General features: G+C 39.2%; 1 protein-coding gene and 1 long non-coding RNA gene across 4 annotated transcripts in view; one reads left to right on the top strand and one right to left on the bottom strand.

Moving 5' to 3' along the window:
* LOC149661182 (uncharacterized) overlaps positions 1-22,711 on the bottom strand; it is a 45,834-nt gene that overhangs the window by 19,799 nt on the left and 3,324 nt on the right. For 2 of the 3 annotated variants that reach the window (XM_089842640.1, XM_089842642.1), the window contains exons 3-5: positions 16,880-17,122; positions 10,568-10,741; positions 6,301-6,549 (exon numbers count right to left, since the gene is read on the bottom strand). In XM_089842640.1, the coding sequence (XP_089698766.1) occupies positions 6,301-6,549; positions 10,568-10,741; positions 16,880-16,982 (526 nt within the window). In that variant the 5' untranslated portion in view covers positions 16,983-17,122. Of the gene's footprint in view, positions 1-6,300; positions 6,550-10,567; positions 10,742-16,879; positions 17,123-17,198; positions 17,334-17,404; positions 17,474-22,711 lie in introns of all 3 variants that reach the window. The other variant, XM_089842641.1, reaches the window with a different exon arrangement.
* On the top strand, positions 17,470-19,948 carry LOC149661183 (uncharacterized). The gene is made up of 2 exons (XR_016368813.1): positions 17,470-18,033; positions 18,113-19,948. It is a non-coding gene; the product is annotated as an uncharacterized LOC149661183 (long non-coding RNA).

Genomic DNA, 22,711 nt, shown 5'->3' with positions numbered 1-22,711 from the left:
TCGCCGTGCTACCACTAAAGCCATAGTTCATCTTCTGGTTGACCACGTTTTCACACGGTTTGGTCTCCCTAGGACCGTTGTAAGCGATAACGGCCGTCAATTCGTGTCCAAAATCATGCGTGACACGTTTCGATTGTTAGGCATAAGAAATAGGTTCACATCATTCTATTCCCCTCAATCGAATCAAACTGAACGAATAAACCGTACCCTATCCACCATGATTGCCACCTACGTAGGCGAGAATCACAGAGACTGGGACGTGGGCATCCATCAGTATGCCATGGCCATGCGCACAGCCCAGCATGAGTCAACAGGTTTTACACCCGCGTTTCTAAACTTTGGTCGCGAACTGCGAACCCCGGCGGATATTGTCAATGACGCGAACCCCAGCGCTACTATTGATCCCGCTAGCATTAATGAGCACGCTCTGTCCATTAAAAAGACTGTCGATGCGGCTAACGCCCAGGCCCAAGTCAATATTGAGGCCCAACAAGCCCGTCAGGCAAAGTATTATGATAGCCATCGTCGTGACGTGGAACTTGAAGTAGGCCAATTGGTCCTACGTCGCACTCATTTCCTCTCAAATGCCGGTGCAAACTTTTCTAAAAAGTTAGCCCCTCGAAGCGAAGGCCCCTATATAGTGGCCCAGAAGCTGTCCCCCTTAACGTACCGGCTGAAAGGTACAAAATCAAATAGAATTTTCAAGGGTACGTTTCATATAACCGACCTTAAACCCTTTGTCGAGCGCGTAGCCGACGCAAATTCTGGACCTCTGTCTGTCGAGCGTGACGCCGAGACTGAGTCCCCTGAAGTAATTTCACCCGATGTTGTGCGTCATGCCAACCTCTTTAGGCCCGTAAGTGAGTTAGACGTTAATTCAGAGATATCTGATACCGAGGAGGTCCACAATGACCCATTGTCCCCCCCTCCACGTCGCCTTAGGCCTCGTGACCCTACCACTGGTAGAGCCATTTGCTAATTTTAAATTTTATCATGGGAGAGGGTCTCTCAACGGACCATAGTGTTCGAAACTTAAATTTTTTTGCGCGCCTAGTTTCAATTATTTTTTTTTGTCTTGACTTTGCGTAATTGTTTCTTATTGACTAATTGTTTACCTTATGTTTAAGATTAATTTTTGTTTACCTTATGTTTAAGATTACCTTCTGTTTACGATTAATTTTGTTTACCTTAACCTGTTGTTTACCTTCGGTTTCGTGTTACCTTATTTAATTTTTGTTGTTCGGATGTTACCAGACCTGATTTGTTGTGTCTGTGTTTCTCAGTAATTCTGTCGTATTTTTTTTCTACCTTTGCTTGGTTAGTTTTTTTTTTATTTCGTTGATTGATTTTATTTTTGTTTACTCGCATTGTCGGGTGTCCCTGTGCTAGTTCTCAGCCCGTCGTTATATTTCGTTTCTATTACTTCCTGTTGAGTGAGGACACTCAAGCTTAAGTGGGGAAGAGTTGTAACAGGCATACTTATGATATTGAATATCCTAAACACTGTTGTGGACTTATGGCACCAACTCGCCCCAAAACTTACCTTGGCTGGTTATTCCCCAAACTCGTCACTGGTTAGACCCGACCCTCACACAAAGCGCGATACACCTGCGGTTTGGAAAACCGAAGAAACCCATAAGGGAGAAGAAAATCTACGCGCTAGATAAGGAGAGAAAAAAAATAAAAAAAAAAAAGAAGAAGGCTACGGGACCGCGAAGTAAGAGGTCGACTACGACTAGGAGGACCGGTCAACCTCGAGGACGAAAAAGCTAACCCTGATCGCAAGCCGTCGCCACGTTGCCGGCACACGCTAACCTCGCGCCCCTGTCCACCTCGAGGACGAAAACGTTAACCCCGAGCGCAAGCGGTCGCCACGTTGCCGTTTCACCCTAACCTCGCGCCTCAGTACATCGTGAAAACAATTAACGCGATTAACTAATGTTGTGCGTGTGTTTGTGTCATCGAATCGAACTACAATGCTGCAAGTCAACTCTGTGAGTAAAACTTTTAACTAGAGGGTCTAACCAGCCAAAACTACTTATAACGTTAATTCTTACATATAAACCATGAGTGCACCATGGGTAAGAACTGCCCCAATATTAATAACTAAGTAAACTGTTCAATGTTACCTTTTCATTAATAATTGTTATCTTATATTAAATATTATCCATTCCTAATTAACTTCAAAACTGAGTATTTATTATTTTACCTAATGAGAACCTTACTACGATTTTAATATACTTAACTTAAAATCCCCTAGACTAACGAAACCTTTAAATTAAAAATTAACCCCTTTAATTAATTGTAGTCAGGTCGCGTCTCACTTTAATAACGTATACCTCAGCTTCATCTAGGGCTTCTAAGGCTCTTTTCAACGTTGTCTCGGGAGAATCGAGAATTTGGCTCGCTTTTGGAAACAAAAATCCCATTGTTGTTGCTCGGCTTTTCAGCTTTTCGTCGCCTTTTTGTTTGCGCCTTTTCTTTGGACCTAACTTTGCGATACAATAATGGGCCGCTTTATCCTTTACTACGCTCATCCGGAATAAAAAAAACACCCAAAAATATTTTCCCTCTTTTTTTCTTTCGCGATAAAAAGGCGCGAAAGGATTTAGAGATAGTAAGATGGAGATAGATACGTTGGAAAAAAAACAAGGATTACGAACGTTTACGTAATTTTGATATCTAGGTGTGTTAGTGTAATTCTTAAAAAATCACCTCTTATAGATTTTGAAGGGATGTTACGGATTTATAATGTGTTATGTAGGGGTGGGGTCTTTGTTAAGCTTATCTTCCACCAAATGGAGCTCTACTGGGAATTCGTCAATTTAGTAGCGCTATCAGGTATCAGTGCATTGCGAATGGGAATTGGAATTTCCGTTGAATCTCTCCACCGCCGAGTTGTTCCTCGCTTACAGTCACGTGACATTGCCCAATCACTACTCCAGGAAATTGTAACACTGGTACTTCAAATTATAGTTCTTGGTACGCACCTACATAATTGTTTATCCCTTAAAATTTCCCATTAAACTTCGTCCAGACCAGTTCATATTAACCCCTTCTGTTCTTCAAAGCAAAGCCTGACAATAGAGATATATCAGAAGCCTTATTGTGACGTCACCCCTGTTATTGCCCATAGAACCAAAGTGGTACCAAACATGGCCGCCCACTGCCAAAGCTAAGCCTGTAACGTTTTACTTAGGCACTGACGTCACAAATGAGATAGCACTATAGCTATTCGCCAAACTTATTTTTCGTGTATCCAATCTCCAAAAACAAACGGAGTTCTATTGCGAATTCGTCAATTTAGTAGTGCTATCAGGTATCAGTGCATCGGAATTTCCGTTGAATCTTACCAGCGCCGAGTCGTTCCTCGCTTACAGTCACGTGACATTGCCCAATGACTACTCCAGGAAATAGTAACACTGCTATAGTTCAAAATGTAGTTCTTGGTACGCATCTACATAATTGCGTATCCCTTTAATAAAATTCCCCGTGAAACTGCGTCCAAACCAGTTCACATTAACCCTTTTCTTCAAAGCAAAGCCTGACAATAGAGATATCTCAGAAGCCTTATTGTGACGTCACCCCTGCTATTGCCCATAGAACCAAAGTGGTACCAAACATGGCCGCCCACTGTCAAAGCTAAGCCCGTAACGTTTTACTTAGGTACTGACGTCACAAATGAGATAGCTCTATAGTTCTTCGCCAAACTTATTTTTCGTGTATCCAATCTCCACAAACACACACACAGACACACACACATTTCATACACTTTCAAGGCTACGCCAAATTTCGTTTCTATAACCTACGTTGAATCACACTCGGAGATAAAAAATAATAAAAAAGATTGCAGGATTTTGTAGGAGCGCTAAAAGCGTTTGGCATCGACCATCCAGATCCAGATCAAGCACTTGATGGTACAGAAATTAAAGAAGTGTGGATTAAATGATCCGCGAAAAACTGATGATTTTGGATGCAGTGCCAAAATTTTTCTTCTTTCGCATCTTCCTAATTTTCATCCCGCTGCTCCCGGAGGATGGAGATGTAACGAAGGATGGGGGGAACGTAAAGTGTCATTCAAAAGCGCGGGAAAAAGAAGAAGATGAGGATAATATTGGCAGTGGTGCGAAATAAAGCAGCCTTAAAAGCAGAATCAAGAGGCTATTTCATCCCCCCTTAAGTATTCAATAGAATCAAAACAGTCGATATAATTTTTCCCTGGTTTTCACCGCGTTGAAAACTCAAACTGGGATGAACTCCTATGCTGTGAAAGAATCGTCGAAGCGTAGATCAACGAATCTCACGCATGCTCGCCGATTTTTAGAAAGAGTGGGGTGGTTTGTAGAGAAGGCGAGCGAGTTTTGCCAAGCGTTTGTTTTGAAGAAAAATGGATATTTTAACCTCGGATACCCTTTCATCCGTAATATATATATATTTTATCCCGCCTCTTTTATTAATACGGCCGAATATCAAACGCCTTCGTATACATATATGAATATTTTCGTAATTAATAATTTTACTAGAGGAGGAAACTGAAAAGTATAATCAGAATTCGTTTAAAGCCCCCTTGTTCCCGCTCCCTCCCTCGCATCGCATCGCACGTGCTTTAATTTTCCCGCTCTTTCCTCCCGCCAAAACTCCTCTGGACTGATACTTTTCTTAGAAAATCGTAAATAATTTCGTTTTCTAATTCCCTTAATCTATCTTTAATAATGTCACGATATGGCGAAGCTTTACGTGTTTATCTGACTGTAGGCCTAAGTATTAGCGTACGTATTTTAAAATCTTTTAAAATTAAGGAACCCTCGACCTTTTATAGGAATTTTCCCTCCTTTCCCAGAAACTTTGCAAACTTTAAGGGAGCAAAATTTTAATCTAGGTTTAAACCTCGAGGAGTTTGTAGACGCTCAAAGTGTAGATGTATATATAGAGGATTTTAAAATGAAGGAGAGAAAGATAAATTGACTCGCCTGAGAAATATTTGAAGGGCCTTTTAAACGAAAGTAGTCGATAAAACTTTCAGCTTTGGGAGTAATAAGTTCTAAGATGACTTTTCCCTCATGAACCTTGGTTTACTATGGAATGCATACAGTTAAAAGGAATCATTGTGTAGCCATTTTCTCAACGGATCTAGGGGGATTTTGTGAGAATAGCTGGACTAATTTCATTATGTACGACGAATTTAACCTCGCGAATTATCAATCTCGCTGCGAGTTGCACCTCGCGCGGCCGCCTGACTTAGGTTGCTACCAAACAATGAAATCGCAGTTAGAAAGACTTCAGTAATTCAGAATTATGAGGCGTAGCGGATAGTACTCAAGCCCGGCCCACAAAATCCCTGTAAATTAACATTGCATATATGGGGGCACAATGATTCTTAGTAGCTTTATGTATTCCTGGTTTATATGATTAAACAAAATAATATTTTACACAACGAAGTATATATTTTTTCGGAGTTAATGTTTGATTTTTTTTAGAATTTTTCGCTCTTATTAGCAAGATTTTTGGTAAGTTTCAGAGGAGAGATTTTTTTGGTTATTTTTACTTCAGTTTGTTATTATTATTTTGAGTGGCGATAAATCCCTCGGGATTCAGCTTTTTCAAAACTTCAAGCTTAGAAAAATCGAGATAGCAACGTAAATCAGTGTCTAGGAAAATTCCCTCTTTATAAATTGGGAAAATTTCACCAAAAGTGACTTCTTATCTAATGTTTACTCGTAAAATTACGAACACTGCCACTGCAAATTTAGGCTCGGATAACGAAAATAATTTTCATCTTGGTATCAGCAGAAGTGAGATGAGACCAGAAGTACTGAGCTAGCCAAATTCTTCACTCGGCGAAAGTGAATATTCTTGATAACACAAGAACGGTTGGCCCTCTAGTAGCGGTTTCTGAATTTTCCCTCCAAAACGTGAGACGCTCGTGGCGGTAGACGGCCGAACTAGATTCAAGGAGCCGCGTCCGTGTTCCGCCGCTTTAGGTTGAGGGAAAGGGGGTAGGAAATGTTTTTGGAACTCGACCAATTTTTTTCTCAGTAGTGTAGGCGCGTGGGAAGCGGCATAAAATCCTCAAATTTGTTCACTAGTGCCAGGATCTACTATCAATACTAGAGCCCTTCTAGTCTCATCTCACTTCTGGTATCAGCTTAACTACCAAGTTTCTTGGCTTACACTAAGTCAGAGAGTTACTTACTATTTTACTTAAGGGTTATGGGTAAAGCGAAGGAAGCCCAATAAAATAACTTAGGACGGCAGGTTATGGTTTAGAAAAGAGATGTTTAGACGGATGTTGATTCTTACGATTATAAGTCTGCGGATCTGGAAGGCTTCCCTCTGATCCGGGTGACGCTGAAGCCTTGCCGTTTTGCTCTTCGATGGATTCAAGATGGTAGCCTTCCACGCTGGGATATGGTAGTCTACTATCGTCCGTTTCTTGCAGATAATCGTAGTAGTCGAATTTTTGCGCGTCCAATGAATTTCCCTGTTGTTGTTGTTCGTCTTTTAATGGCGACAAATCCTTCTCGGATTTGGAAGCATCGGCTGCTTGCTCTATAGGGAGAAGTGTTTAACATTATCAGAAGGGGATAATAGAAGAAGGATGACACTCTGTTTCCTCTTAATAATTTACTTATTTAACATGATTCTTCCCAGGCTCACTCTTATTGTTTGCTCTCCTGCATGCTCATCAAACTTCAGATGGCCATCGCACCGTGATGGAATGAATTCTATAACTGTTTGGTACTAAATCCTCTGCAATCAACCCACAAACCTTGATTGTCTTGACGTGGGACAAAAATCCACAAGCGCATGCGCCTTGGCAAATAGTTAAGAAGCGCTAATAGAGTAATGATGAGGGAACTATTTATCGCGTATATTATTCGGATTTAGTAACCTTGCTCCAAATGTAAAATGATATTGGGAAGAATCATGGTACAATTTCCCAGATTTGTGGTGCACTTCTCTAAGGGAAGCATTATATACTTATGCTAAAATGGATAAATCTTTACCCCAAAATATTACTACTTTTCCAAAATTATTACTAATTAGCTTCTTTATTGGCACCTTTTCCACAGTATTGCAATTACAGTTTCTTTCTACCCCAAAAAGAGGCTCTCTTTTAGCCACTCGTGAATGAACAGTAAATTGGTTAAGCCTTTGTGTTTGAATTTTGAAATTCCGCGCGCGTAAAAATTTTCTAATGTCACATGATCAGTGACTAAACCGTTATCTTAATATTTATCAAACCCGCACGTCTAATCATTTTAAAAGAACACTTTTCCCCTGACTAAACCGACAAGTTGTTTGTTCGCTGACAGACGATAATCAATATTCGTTTAACATTCCTATACCCCTCTCCTCTTCTTCATTCTGTTTTACAGACTATAAAAATTTACACACTGCAGTCTCATTTTTATCACCAGTTTTTTTCCCTCCAAAAAAAGGTTGACGGGTATAGAGTAATAAATCAAAGAGTTTCAAAACATCACGCGTAGTCAAGAGAAAGGGGGCAAAGACATGCAGGGAGAGGGAATACCTAATTGGATACGATTGCGGCAGCGTAATTCGCTTAAAAAAATGACTAAATTATTCTATACGCCCATCGAATAAAGGAGCCCATCCATCATTTAGTTTTGGCGGGAGAAAGAAAATGCGCGGGAAGAGGGAGAGAAAAAGGGGTCAAAGGGGACTTGAGAGCAAAGTAGTAGAAAAATAAGTCGAGATTTTTCCCAGTAATTTTTAGGAATCTAATTTAAATCACGATCTCGTCTCAATCAAAAATCCTGGTTTTCCAACCTCATTTTCGTTGAGATAAAAAAGAAAACTAAACATAAAAAACATTACTGTCACTTCTTAGATTAAATTTCAGGATTAAACTTCACTAAAGTAAGAGAAAAAAGTGCATACGAAGACCGTCCATGTTTTTCGAAAGAAAGACCCCCAGTAGGGCCTCTAGTGAAGTTTAAAAGTGAAAAATATCGTTCCCAGTACCATTCCAAATTTTCGTTGCTTGTTTAAAGGTATGGAAAGACATCGTAGAGTGTAATACGGAGCAAATTGCGGTTAGAGTATCTGAGGAAAGACGTGTAGGCGGGAATAGGGATCTTCAGGATTCTCTTGGCTTTCTCCAAAAGCGAGATTAATGTCCCCCTTCCTTTTAAGAAAAGTTTCTTATACTATATGGGCTCTTTTTTTGGCTTCAAAAGGGTTAAACCGGCGCACCCGGGAAAAGTCGCGTTAACCACGAAGGCTTTTAAACGACACCTTTAAAAAAAAGTGAAATTTGTTACATCCTACGTTCCAGCTACACTCTGAAGTTTCTGTCCAGCTTCTCGCTGCTCGCTATAGGTCCAAACTTCCGACCGGTTCTTGTCAGGATTGGCGAAAAAAAAAGATTGGATCCCATTTTTCACCCTTTCTTTTTCTTTTCAAAGAATATAAAAGGTAAGGAATAGAAACTCTTTTTACTACTTCTCTTCCATTGTATGACGAAAGTATTTGACACCGGTTAAGGGTTTCGTCCTCCGACTTCCGGTAGGTTGTGATTAGTTAGGAGGGAAGTCTGTTTCATCAGAAGGGGATAATAGAAGAAGGATGACACTCTGAATCCTTTTATTACTTTAATTATGTAACATGATTCTTCCCAGGCTCACCATTTTTGTTTGCTTTTCTGCTCATCAAACCTCAGATGGGCATCGCACCGTCGGCTGAATTTATAACTGTTTGGTTCTAAATCCCCAGCTATCAACCATGGACAAAGCTATACTGAAGGACGGATGGCAGATGGAGAAAGTTGAAAAATACTTGTTAATTCGCCTTCTAGCGGCAGATAGTAGCAAACCGGATAGTGGGGGGCATATGGGGGAATCAACGTTCTAGAGAGGGAAGCAGCTAACGTCTTACTTTGTCTAGATGGCGCTAGCTTTTTCCGGCATTTGACTCAGTATTTTTATAACTCCCCGTCCATTTTGGGGCTGAAAAAGGGGAAGTAAGCTTAACTTTGGTTGTTTAGTCGCTTAGTATGGGGCTCTATGGGCTGCCATCGGTCCTTCAGTATTGCTTAGTCCATGTATCAACCCACAAACCTCATCTTGACGTCCACAAGCGCATGCACCTTGGCATATAGTTAAGCGCTAATAGAGTAATGGTGGGGGAACTATTTACCGCGAGTGTGATTCGGTTTAGTAACCTTGCTCCTAATGTTTAAGTAGATGTTGGGAATAATCATGTTAAAATTACCCCGCTTTGTGCAGTACACTTCTCTCGAAGAGACGTATTATATACTTCAGGTTTCATTTAATGTTATTAGTCCAAATTTTCGGCTATACTCCTTTGACAAACTTAACACCGCGCATGCAGTTTCCATTCCTTACTATTATATTCTTTGCTTCATTCGATTCAAATCTCCCCCCCCCCCCTTTTTTTTCGCCTCTTTTGAGACTTAGTCGTTCGAGAACTATTCGGAGTATAGTGCGACTGAGATTTTAGCGGAGAATAAACCCAGAGTTGTAGGTATTGGAGTGCACTGAGTGCAAAATGGGAGCGGAAACGTTACTGTAGCCCAGGGTGTATATATATAGAGAGAAAGAAAAGAAAAGAAAAGAAAAGGAGCCAAGCGAGGTAGAAATCTTCTCGACGATTCAATTGTAAGATCGGCTCGACCAACTCAATTACCTTTTCCGTCGAGGGAACTCATTTCTGGGAGAAAAGGAGAAGTTCTAAACCTTCAGGCGCCTTGATCCGTATACCCGTTCGTTCGTCCCTTTGGACGCGGCTAATATTACATACCGTTCTATATCTTTTCATTGCGGGACATAATGGAAAGCCAAAAGTAATAAAACTCTTACACGGAATCCTCTAGTTTCATCCTATCTTTCCGTCATCGTCTGACGTTCAATCGCCCAACGGTTATTTTATAAAATATCTATCTTACAATGACATTATCTCTTAAATCCCGGTGATACGTTCCAACCAACTGATGGGTGTCCCATTAGAGAAATTGTCAAAGGCCCGGGGGTAGGAAAGATTACGAGTTAAACTTTTAAACATAGATTTTCACTTATTTTCTAAAATCTTGCTTTAGCCCGAGTTGCGATTGGAACCCGTGGAAAGGCAAAGATTTATAGCAGAAGTGAGATGAGACTAGAAGTGAAGGGCTCTAGCATTGGTAGTAGATCCTGGCACTAGTGAACAAATGTGAGGATTTTATGCCGCTTCAATCGCGCCTACACTAGAGAGAAAAAAAACTGGTCGAGTTCCAAAAAAATTTCTTATCCCCTTCCCCTCAACCTAAAGCCGCGGAACACGGACGCGGGTGCTGGAATCTAGTTCGGCCGTCTACCACCGCGAGCGTCTCACGTTTTGGAGGGGAAATTCAGAAACCGCTACCAGAGGGCCAACCGTTGGTGTGTTATCAAGAATATTCACTTTCGCCAAGTGAAGAATTTGGTTAGCTCAGACTTCTAGTCTCATCTCACTTCTGTTTATAGTAATTAGTTGAGTATGCTAGTTGTAAACTTTGTTTTGGTTCATTCTCCCTTTAAAAGTTATAGCGTAGTACAATTCTTACCGTTCTTTTCCTTGTTGGTCGTGGTTTTGTTTTCGAGTCCGGTACCGTCCGCGTGACTGGCGTTGATTTTGGTCTTAGTTCGGTCTCTCTCTGGAAGAGTCAGTAGATCGTCCACCATGCCAGCTGGTTTGTTTTGTTGGTTTCCAAACATAATATCCTCGGCAGATTTCTTATCTAAAGGTAAACGGGAAAGAACATAGCTTGGGTGTTGTTGCGTTGTGGCCGCGGATTCTCATAATGATAGTTATAAATCTCGGAATTAGATAAAGCTCGTGATCTATCGTTTCTGGAGGACCCCCTCTTCTCGGAAATCTTGATAAGGTATAACGTAAACACCCTATACGCGACGCGACAAACATCTCATTAATGCTACATGTCACGACGTTAACGGTAATAGTTTTTAAACAAGGTTAGAGTCATCAGAGAAAATATACGTTGGAATAGAAGGTGGTACGGATATTACGGACTTTAGACCGATAAAAATATTCGCCTACTAGTTGTTTTTACCTCAATACATGCCGTTTCGAGAGGCCCAAAAGTGTAGCCCTTCATAATTGGTCAGATTTTGTAGGTAACATAGTAGAGCGTTTTATAATATGTGTAGTTGGCCGTCAAAAACAACTTGTTGCCAGATCTTTCTCAACCAAGAAGTGATATCTAGTTTATTAGGGAGAAGGTATAAGTTGCCTAAGTATTCACGCGACATAGTCCCAGTGACCCTTTCAAAATACAAGGGGGACGTAAAAGGAGGCCGGGCTATTTCGCAGCCTCTCCTCAGTCGGATAATACGTAATTTTCGTCATTCGCGTCGCGCTGACGTCAGTTTTCAAGAACCAGTGAGATGCTGGTTGTAATTTAGAGGCGGGGATTAACTCCGGACCTACGTTTGGACTGGAGATAAAGCTGAAAATGTGGCGAATTTATACCTTCTCCCTAATACTAGATATCACTTCTTGTCTCAACTTTTTCTGATCTGCAGGCAGGAAAATAAGGTTTTATGTATTTTTCTGGATAAAGCAAACGGGTCACAACCCTTTTCGTAGTCTTATACTTATGAGTCGAGTCAAAAATCTTCGTATACGGTTCAAGGACTTAAGTAGAGTCGAGAATAATATGAACCGAACCGAACTGGCTTAAATTCCAAAAATCCAGTACTACTTTGGGAAAAACAACTTACAGGCGAATTTTTTATCGGTCTGTCTGTGATTGGTTGGCATTAAGTATGTTGGTTCATTTGCGACGTCATAGTCGAATGGTCGTATCGAAACAACCTTCTTTTCCAGCGCTATTTTCCATGATCATAGAGTCATTCATCTAAATTAAGGCAGGTCTTTGCTTTTTCTAGGTGAACTATAGACTTTCTTACCCCGTATTTATTAAGAGCTCTAATTTAGGCTTAACGAAATGGAGGAAAACATAAATAATTTAACGTAATATAATTTTGTCCGAAATAATTATGCTGGTTCATTAATAAGTTGCGTGATATAAATCAGGGTGGTGTGTGGGAGGACTCTTAAAACAGAACCGTAAATTCTCTATAGTGGGTGTTGTAATATAGCACGGGAAACAACTTTGGCAACGAGGGACGTACGTTTTCCCCAGCTCAAATGAGAAGGTTTAACGAACAGGAAACCAAAATAACTCGACGCCTCCACTTTCCTCTTAATTCTCAGATCTAGTCAACTCCGCGGACAAGTACGTCCAACTCTCCTAACCCAACTCAGTCTTGATACTAATACTAAAGGCTAACAGAGGCTTCCGGAGCCTTTGCTTGTCTCGTCAAATTTCGGAAAGACTCGGGATAAGCCCCTAGCGACGTCCCAACATCCTTCTCTCGAGAGAAAACGTGACCTTTCATTTAAAAAAAGTATCTCGGGCGGACGGTAATCAGTGGAAAACCTAAATATAAGTGTAGTAAAGTTCATCTTTAAAACCAGTAAAATAAACCGTGGTTTTATATTGAATATTTGCTGGTTCTAAGGTTGAATTCTATCATATCCTTGCAGGTTTTCAATTCAATAAACTTAGCTCACTCTCACCAATCTTAAGCCGTTAGGAAAAATTTCTAAAAGCCCTCTTTAAATACCCCGAGAAATAATTAAGAATATGCCTAATTAAGACGGTTTTTTTTTCTTTCAAAAGTGACGAACCAATCGTTTTTCCTAACCATCATCTTAATTTTTCTACGGTGAATATACTATTATTCTCCATGAATAGGTAACGGTTTAGATTTCTAGATACAGTTTAGTCTCTTGAGAGTGAAATAAACCCGATATTCATCGAAGAGTTGTATAAACTCAGTTTTCTGAAAGGCTGTCAGGGTGTTCCACTAATGGGTGTCGTATAATTCCTCTATATCTTCTTTCTTTCTCTCTCTCACTCATTTTGGCTTAATGCCCCTGACGCGTATTGCTACGACCAGCAGGGTCACGTCTTTAATTTTAACGTTGGAATTACACCACGTGTAATACTGGACTTAACGCTTTGAGTTATAGTTTCGACAGCGTTTGATGCTAGTCCAATCTCGTGGTTAAATACTTTACGAGTTAAGATGAGAAAAATTCCGAAAATGCTTCGTCTTTCATAGGCCCTAGGAAAATGATTTCCGTTTTTTCCCCTCCCGGGATTTTTTTTCTTAGCTTCTCGTGGTTTGCTAATGATCATTTTGAGTGCCACGCAAGAAAACCCGGAGCTCGAGGGACTTTGTATAAATATTTATGAAGGTTTTTTTTTATTTTTAAGTTTTCTTTTGAATATTTAGCTGCTTTTAGCATTTACGTCTCAAAAAAGCGTAAAATTTAACCTAGGGGATGTTTCCTTTGATCGTCTGAAGTATAATAACACTGCTTAATAACGATACCAAGAATTAAGGGGAATTCCGTTGAATTTTCATTCAAGCGTATAGCCATCGTAAATGGAATCCAATCAGTCGCGAGAGAAGGGGATAATAGAAGAAGGGTGACACGCTGTATCCTCTTAATACTTTAGTTATGTAATGTCATGATTCTTCCCAGGCTCATGCACCCTTTTTGTTTGTTCTCCTGCTCATCGAACTTCAGATGGGCATTGCACCGTGCTAAGGTGAATTCTATAACGGTTTGGTACTAAATCCTCAGCAATCAACCCGCAAACCTTGATTGTCTTGACGTGGGACCAAAAATCCACAAGCGCATGCGCCTTGGAAAACAGTTAAACGCTAATAGAGTAATGATGAGGGAAATATTTATCGCGTGTGTGATTCGGTTTAGTAACCTTGCTATATAATAAATGTTAAGTGGTGATGGGAAGAATCAACGTTACAATTAACCTGCTTTGTGGTACACTTCTCTCGAAGAGAACTATTATATACTTCTAGTTGCTATTGACCCCTTCATTAAAGTAGCCTCGAGTCGTGCTTGAATCACAAGCATATATGGTGAATTCTAAATTATTTTAATAACATCTTGGCAAATCTTGTGAAAAGGCACACACTTATCAAATATTTAACGCTATTCCTTCGCGTTAGTTCTTGAAGGATCCTCAATTTCCTTCTGCTTGAGAAAACGCGAATTAAAATTTAAATTGACAATTATAATAATCAATGAGATAGAATATATATATAAACCTAGAGTCACAACGTGGGATCTCGAGATCGACGATTCGCGATACACTTTTTGTCAAGCATGAATCTTTATCAAATACGGGTATCGCCACCTATTAATCACTTGAAGAACTTTTTTATTACCGTCTGCTGTCAAAATAGTTTTTTAAACGTGTTAAATAAAATAAGCAAGTTAAATAATAAAAACTCTAGTCCTTTTTAATCTAATAAATAGATGAAATAAAAATCATAACGATGTTTCTGATTGAAAATAAGCGAGTAAAAGTTGTAATTAGTTCCGCTAGAGGCTCACAGGTGGCGCTGTCATGTTTTGATAAACTTGCTTGATAAAAAAAATGTGTATCGCGGTAAGCCGATTTGAATTGGAACTCTATCTATCTCATTGATAATAATTAGTTTTTGTGTAAAAATCTTGCCTAAAGCGTTTTATTTTTTCTATACTCGACAAACATCGTAACGCTATTCTTAATTGGTTTGGGCTAAGCCTCTGAGTTATTTGAATTCAAATAAATGTTTAGATATGCAAGGACGGAGAGGGGATAGGTCAGAGTTCAACAAATACGAGGGACAAGTGGGTGTATAAGTGTCACGCATTAATATTCACGTACTCGTAAAAGGGTTGGACGCTGGGAAAAGAGGGTAAAATCGAATCGAGTAAGCGTCACTCCCCCCCCTCTCTCTCTAATTGGCCAATCGAATAGAAGGGGGCCTAGTCTGTTTTTGACACGAAACAGGGTTTCTTAACGATTTATTCACTGGTGTACTCGCGTCAAAGCGAAGAACAAGAAACGGGGAATAAGAAGTTAAATCTTCTTGTTAATACGAATTGAACCTAGTTTCCTCCGATTCAACAATTCCTCTCCTCTCCTACACCCCCAAATGGCTGAACATTCCGAACTATTTTCTTAGTTCTTATTTCGCGTGTTCCAATTTTCCAACTTCCCTCTAGGTTTGGGTACAAGTTAGGCTTAGCATCAAGAAGAAAAATTCATTTCTGAACGTTCGTATTCGTGGGAATCTTACATCTAAAGACTATTTAGTATTCTGGCCATTGCTAAGCCTAAATAAATAAAAAAAGAAAGAAAAAGCTAGGAGAAACTTCTTCTACGCTGCCAGTGTATGATTGAACGTGTGTTGAATACGGACTCCGGGACTATACTTTTCGGTTTGCAATAATTTTTGCTCCCTAACCCTAACTATTCCATTCCAACCATCCAACCTTGTGTGGCTCACGTGACGAAGCATACCGGTGTTTCGATTCACACGCCGTGTTATGACCGACTTTGGGTGTAGAAAGATGGGGGGGGGGATCAAATTTAACATTTGATAAAATTGAAAATCCTTTTAAGAAAACCTCCATTTATTAATTAAGCTAAAAGTATGTATCCTTTAAGTCTAATCTCTTTAACGTCTTTGCGAAATTAAAGATGAAACAAAACGGAAGAACTTCCTTTTTAGATGAAAAAGTATTTTTTTCCTTTCTTTGTTCTCCCAGCTAAATGCGCTTTTGAAGAAATGTCAGAAATAAAAAATAGTAATCACTCTAATTCCTTAAGTTTAAAAGCTGAGAAAAAAAGAAGAAAAGTGTGGGAGATCTAAAGCATCTTCTTTTTTGGACATCTTGGAAAAAGCATTTTTCTTCAAAAAAAAAAAAAATCTTGTTCTTTCTTTTTATATTTTCGGGGATGAGATTTTCTAGACAGAAACTCGAGACGATTGTGAAGGAAGGAAATAACTTTAAAAGCTTCTTCCGAAAATCCGGTTAAAATACGGAACAGATTCGTAATTAGAAAAAAAAAAAAGTAAATGAGATTGAAAATCGTATATACGCACTAGCTAAGGTATATACTTAAATTTAACAAGTAAATCGAAATAAGACGTGACGTTTAGGTGCACTGCTGTTCTGTTCTATTCATTCCAAACTTAAGAATGCAGCAAAGAGTTCTTATAGGGCGTAAAATGTAATTACCATGTTTCTCTAACTTAAGCCCTTTGTTAGTTTGTCCTTGCAGCAATCTTAAGTTGACATGATTTAGGCTTAGCAGCTCGAATGCTTGATTCATTTTAGACTAAGATTGCGTTAGACGTTAAGCTTACTACACATAAGCGCGCGTAGCTTTAAGCTTATGCGTTTGAAAAATGGCGCCAAAGCTCGCGTTACGTCCATATAGCCATCTGGCGACGCTATTCACGCGGGAAAACTGGACCAGTCTGGGAAATAAGGATATTTTTTAAACTAGACCTTGGGACCAGTGACTCCCCTAGTGTCCTAAATAATAAACTGGTCTCAGGACTGGTCCCCACCTTTGTTCTCCTATAGATTAGCAATTAATAAACTGGTCCCGAGGACCAGTAACCCCCACTTTTTGAATTAAAAAACTAGTCTAAGCAATTAATAAACTGGTTTTTGACCAGAAAAAGTGTGGTATTTCCCAGACTGAACTGGACTGTCCTTACTGGACGCTTCAAAACGCGCGCTAATGTGTGTAGTAAGCTTAAACTAAACCCCCCGAGCAGCGTTTCAAAACTATATTGGTCTAAATTAGAAATACCCCGACCTCTATATGGTTGTCCGTCCTCTGTAGTTGGGTGTAGTGATTTAGACAGCGTGTTAAGATTTTCAGATAGTGATTTGGGGGGATTTGGTACGGGGAATGATTTGGCGCCTATATATACCCTAGATTTCCAATTATGGTGGAAACGTTCCTTACCTTTGGCGGGAGATTGCGTGGTCTCTGGGGATTCTTTAGCGCGTGATTCTGCCAGAAGCAATGAGGCGAATAGCGCCAGACCGAGATACAAGCTTGGTGACATTGTAACTCTCAGATGCTGTTGCCCGGGTTGCCAGCGAGTTTTAAATCGTTTTTCTTTCCGTCGCTCCTCTTCTCTCTCTGTCTCTTCCTCCTAGTTTCTGTCTCTTCTTTCGTTCTCTTTATTCCGCTTCTCCTCTTAACCTGTGTGAGAGAGAAAATAACGAACAGCCGTTTTTAATAGGAAAGAAATGACCGTATATAAAAAAGTAATTTCGACCTTTCTCTCTTCCGTTCCCGACCCTGTTTCAATTTTCCACCAAGTTTCTACTCTTATTTCTTCTCCCCGTCTTCCTGGGAATCGTTTCCCAGGGATAATTTATTTTAAAAGGGCAGTGGTAACTCGATTCTGAAACTTTAATATCCCGAAAAGTATATTCTTTCTCTTTTAACTATTGTGGATAATTTAGCAAATTGAGATCGTACGTTTTGCTTGGTTCTTTTATCCCGAAATTTTATTTGTACTTACTCGGGTTTCGTACAAACCCGGAAAACCTGGAAATGTCAGTGAAATAAATTGTAGACTAAAAATTTATAATTTTTAGTAGAAATCAGGGAATTTTGTGAGGTTTGAGTAAGTTTTCTCTGAAGGGGTTATACCAAGAAGTGATATAGTTTATTAGGGAGAAGGTATAAGATGCCTAAGTATTCGCGCGCCATAGTCGCAGTCCCCCTTTCAAAATACAAGGGGGGACGTAAAAGCAGGCCGGGCTATTTCGCTACACTCTCCTCAGTCGGAAAATACGTAATTTTCGTCATTCGCGTGAATCGCGTCGCGCTGACGTGCACAGTTTTCAAGAACCAACGCGATGCTGGTTGTAATTTAGAGACGGGGATTAACTTCGGACCTACGTTTGGACTGGAGATAAAGCTGGAAATTTTTACCTTCTCCCTAGTGAACTAGATATCACTTCTTGGTTATACCAACTAAAAATAACCAATCCTGTAGTTATTAATCCAAGAAACCACTCTTGCAGTTATACTAAGTGGTCTTGTACTTGGAAATACAGAGGGAAAAACCTGGAAATATCAAGGAAACTGGTTTTCCAAACGTTGTACGAACCCTTTACTTCTTCCTCAAATTAGCATGGGATTTATTATACAGTTGGGTTTTAATCGTGACCTTATTTGCAGTGTAATTGACGATGAAGCTGTATGTTTGTTGTCATAGTAACAAACACCCTTTGGGACTCTAATATTTACACCATAATAGTTGTTTTGAGCTTGAAACATCAAACAACCCCATAAACCTAACCTGATCGTAAAAGGTTAAGGGTCACCGTGTTAAAGGCGGTATAAAATACGTGACAATATTTTTAAAGAAAAACTCGTTTTTCGTTTCTTCGGTTCAGTTATTTGGTCGAATCTATGATAAAAACCAATAAACGTGTTTCTTGAATTTCGGCGATTTTGTTCAGCATCATTTTGGGTTGTTGGGGAGGAAGCGCATTCTTGTTCCGCTTCTTCGAGAATTGAAAACGATCGAAAAAAGAAGGGACACGATTAATCTTTGGCATATGTTCTTTTTTGATATAAAAGGGATACTCTCTCTTTATAAAAGACGCATTTGCTCGAGACCTCCAAAGTCTTTTTTTTTTACCCTTCTTATTCTATATGACACGCGCTTTAATACACCCACTTTTCTATATGTTCTGTTTCACTCTTTTAATAGAATGGAGGTATACAGAGTGTGTTTTTTATCTAAAAGCTTTATAGTACAGTTTCGTCATCCCCCATTTTCTCTTCATTACTTCAGACTTCGCGTAAAATTTATATCTTCTCGGAACTTTGGATGGACAAGAAAGTCAACCGCGCAACGAACCGAAAACCGACTTCCAACGTATATAGTATAGTAGGAGTTTTAGTATCAAATTGAGTTTGCACTAAGAACGATGGTGTAAACTTTGGTCTTTTTATTGATAATATGAGGAGGCTGGTTTTGAACTCATTGAATTCTCGCGGTCGGATGAACGTTATTTTAAACTGAATCTGCACTATATAAGCTGAAAGGTTTTTTGTTCCATTTCAGCCCTAATATCATGATTGGATTAAGACGAAGGTACACCGAACATTTCCCAATGAAATGAACCATAATTCGAGCTTATTTTATGGCTGTTACATTACTCTTAAGTAAGGTTATGTCTCAATTAGGTAGAGACTTACTGAGAGCTAGTTCGAGAACGACTAGCGAGAATTGACTGCAATCGGTTTTTGAAGTCCATCTTTCTATTTAGTTTGTACCAAGCCTTTGACAGCGCCTCACCAGGCGTCGCTTTACCCCGAATCTATGACGTTCCACCTACGTCACCTCATGACAAGCTCTCAGTAACCAGTGACAAACTTATGAACTTGTGATAAAATCCGTACGTTTCTCCAGCTGATATTTACAATATTGGTTCACTATATCCCATAGTATGGGTCTCTATTTTAATATGCCACCATCTTTAAACATAGCGCAAAGAAAATAACCAAAATAACCTGATACGTGCACCATAAGATTGTTTTTAAGGCATACTCCCCATAGACCACACCATCATATAATAAAAGATATTTTTCTCTTTAGTCAGCCACGCTCCTAAGTTCTCCAAACTTGATCTTCCATATATAAGATTTTTTTTTGCGCCGCTTCTCCCTACTCAGCCATTTTTTGCTTGGCTTAATCCGACGGGGAGATTTTTTTGTTCCGTAAAAGATCATTGGGTCCAGGATCAGATCAAAGCTCTTGGCCGCTTTTATACACTCATACTGGTACTCTAACACTCCCTCCTTTTTGGGAGGAAGATGGTCTTGTATATCCTCAACTTCCCAGACTTTGAAAAGGATGAAAGATAGATGGAGAATGAAGGGAAAAATCTTTTGATTCCAACCGTCATTTAAGACCATGTGATTCTTTTTTGAACCTACACGTAGCAGCCCTATACTTTTCTTTCTTTGCCAGCTTATCAGTAGTTGAAGAAACCAGTAAAGAAATTCGTAATTTTTTTTTCTATGCTGGATCTTTTTTGTTAAGCCTTATCCCTCAAGAATATACGTGAATTCTGCCTCTAAGAGTGAAGTATAGCTTAAGATACTTCGGTCTAAACTAGACTAGGACCTTTATAAGTAACTATTCGTGGGACAAATGAAAAATTCATGCTCTTCTTTTTTCCTTTCACACTTTGTTCTATCCATTTTTGGTATACCGTAGTAAATCTGAAGGTGTGGTTTTGTTTTATTTCTTTAACTCTTGAATTGATAGAAATTTTGGCCAAGGCCTATTTAGTTTAAAGAAAGTTAGGCTTAGCCATGGTATTTTCTTCGACCTTCATCTCGGGCTTTTTATTCCCCTATAATAGCAACGGTCTCGTGTATAAATAGAATATGGAAGGAGAAAATTGGCCAGTTTCCTCAAAATAAGCGGTTTCCACTCTATTCTTTATTCTCCGAATAAATAAGAAAAAACCCCTGCATTTTGAATCGATTATGTTGGTGGGATCGTATCGGATGATGTAATCCAGATGCCTAAACTCTGTATGCTCCGCTTTTTACGGACCACTTTAGGGTTTCCAGCTGAAATCGGGAATCGAATTACGTATAGCTACAGATACTTTATAGCTAAAGGACCGAGGCTTAGCGTGCTACGTGTTGAAGAAAACACATACTTTGAAAACTATAAGACCAAGGCTTACGAAATAAAGATCTAATATTTTTATAGACGTATTTTGAATGTTGTTCATCCAAAAATATGGAAACTGGAGATTTTTCCGAATGAATGAATGAATATTTATTAACTTTTCACAATACTGTGAATCCGCCTTATTCCCTTTCGCCGGGAGTTAGGCTTAGCTCGGGATTCATGGGGGTGAAGAACGGGAAGAAATTCGTCTGTCGTCTGCTACATAAGCCAAAAATATGTACTGTAGCGGACGACAGACCAATTTATTCCCGTTTCTCGCCCCCCTGAATCCCGAGCTAAGCCTAGCTTCCGGCGAAAGGGAATAAGATGGATTCCAAGTATTGGTGTTCAGCGGGGTAAACATTTCTACAGGCGCTCGTAGAAAATACACTAGTCATTTTACCCCTTTGCAGTGTCTTCCCCGTAACACAATTATTTATTTATAACTAGTCTTTAATTAAAATAAATATTTAATGCATTATAAAATAAATTAAGGTCCTATTTTGGAATAATTATAAATTTAATATAAATTATATTAAAATTCAGGAAAAAACGTAAGGAAAATTTATAAAAATGCATTCAAAGAAAATTCTAATGATAGTAAAACCTATATCTTAATTAAAATTAAATATTTATTACTAAATTTATTATTCTTAAAGCCTTGTTTTTAATTTAAAATGTCAAGAAAAAGTAAGGAATCGTGAAAACTTTAAGGAAAATTCCTTTCATTGGATAAATGAACAGAAAACGTTTTCAAGAATTCTAGGAGAGCGGTCGCTCTCTTAGATAAGACCATAAGTTTGTAAGATGTTCCATATCTTATAAACTTATGATAAGACTTGATACTGCCTCTAATGCTAATTTAAAAATGGATAGACTGACAAAATATATATTTATAAAATTAATGGCATATTCAAGATTCTATAGACCTAAACCCTTTTAAAATTTATCCATTAAATTACCGTTTACTTTTAGACGAGGGAAAATGTCACTCGTGGGATTTCTCAGTTTCCCCTGGTCCCTGTTTCGTCCAAGAACCAAAACTAATTTCCCTTTGGAGAAGAAACCTCTCTCTCTCTCCCTCCCCCCTCTCTCTCCCTCTCTCCCTCACTCTCTCCCTCTCTCCCTCTCTCTCTCTCTCCCTCTCTCTCTCTATCTCTCCCCCACAAAAAATCTTTATTATTATTATTATTTTTAGGCAACTTGCGCGCGGAAATAAACCCTCGAGAAATGGTAAAACACGAGAATCGACATGAAGTCCTCGAGGGAGGAATAGGGTTGCGCTCGATAAAGTTCCCCCTCGTGGAGAGAAAAAGAAGAATAAAAAAAGTTCACGACACAAAAGAAAGAAGAAAAATATGATCTCCTTCCCCAAAAAAAAGAAGTATCGAAAAGCGATTTTACAAGACGCCTAAAAAGATGAAGAATTTGAAGGAGAAGGCTAAAATATGAGAGGTATTTTTCTCCTACGACGTCATCAACAAGTTTGCTTCTGCTAACTCCGCCTTTGGAGGCTCATACCCCTTTTGCCAAAAAAAAAACGTGTTCCGAATTCGCAATATAGAATATTCATAGATATGAAAGAAAAGGCAAATTCCTGCAGGGTATTGTCGTCGGCAATGGTTTTTGCCCGGGAGTTTCTGGAAAAACGTTCCCACGTACTTTGATATTTGAACAGAATTTCATGGCGGTTCAGCCGTAGTTTGCATTTATGATAAGTATATAAGGGCCGAATTTTTGGTGAAATCCTACCGCCGGCTCAAAACTTACGTTATTAAATTGGTATTGGTAATAGACTTGATACGATTAATTAATAACGAAGGGTCGAAGGGTGTTTCTGAAAGGTCTGCAAGGAAATAAAGGGGGTGTTCTTTGGGATTTTGCGAGTCAAAACTGTAATAATATATTTTGCCGCCCGGGACATCGTTTACAAGTTATGATTGAATTAACATTGTCTTTGAGTTTCTTAATTAAATATAAGGGGTCATTTCTAAAACACTTAAATTATAACTTGAAAACGGTGGCAAAATAACATAGAACATTTTCGACTCGCAATCGTGCACCCAAAGAACACCTCG

This window comes from Phalangium opilio, unplaced genomic scaffold (assembly GCF_054372755.1).
Source record: "Phalangium opilio isolate 3A_F unplaced genomic scaffold, DU_Popi_V2 ptg000070l_1, whole genome shotgun sequence".
Taxonomy (NCBI): Eukaryota; Metazoa; Arthropoda; class Arachnida; order Opiliones; family Phalangiidae; genus Phalangium; species Phalangium opilio.
The sequence above is the reverse complement of the archived record's forward strand: the minus strand, read 5'-3'. Positions and strand labels throughout refer to the sequence as shown.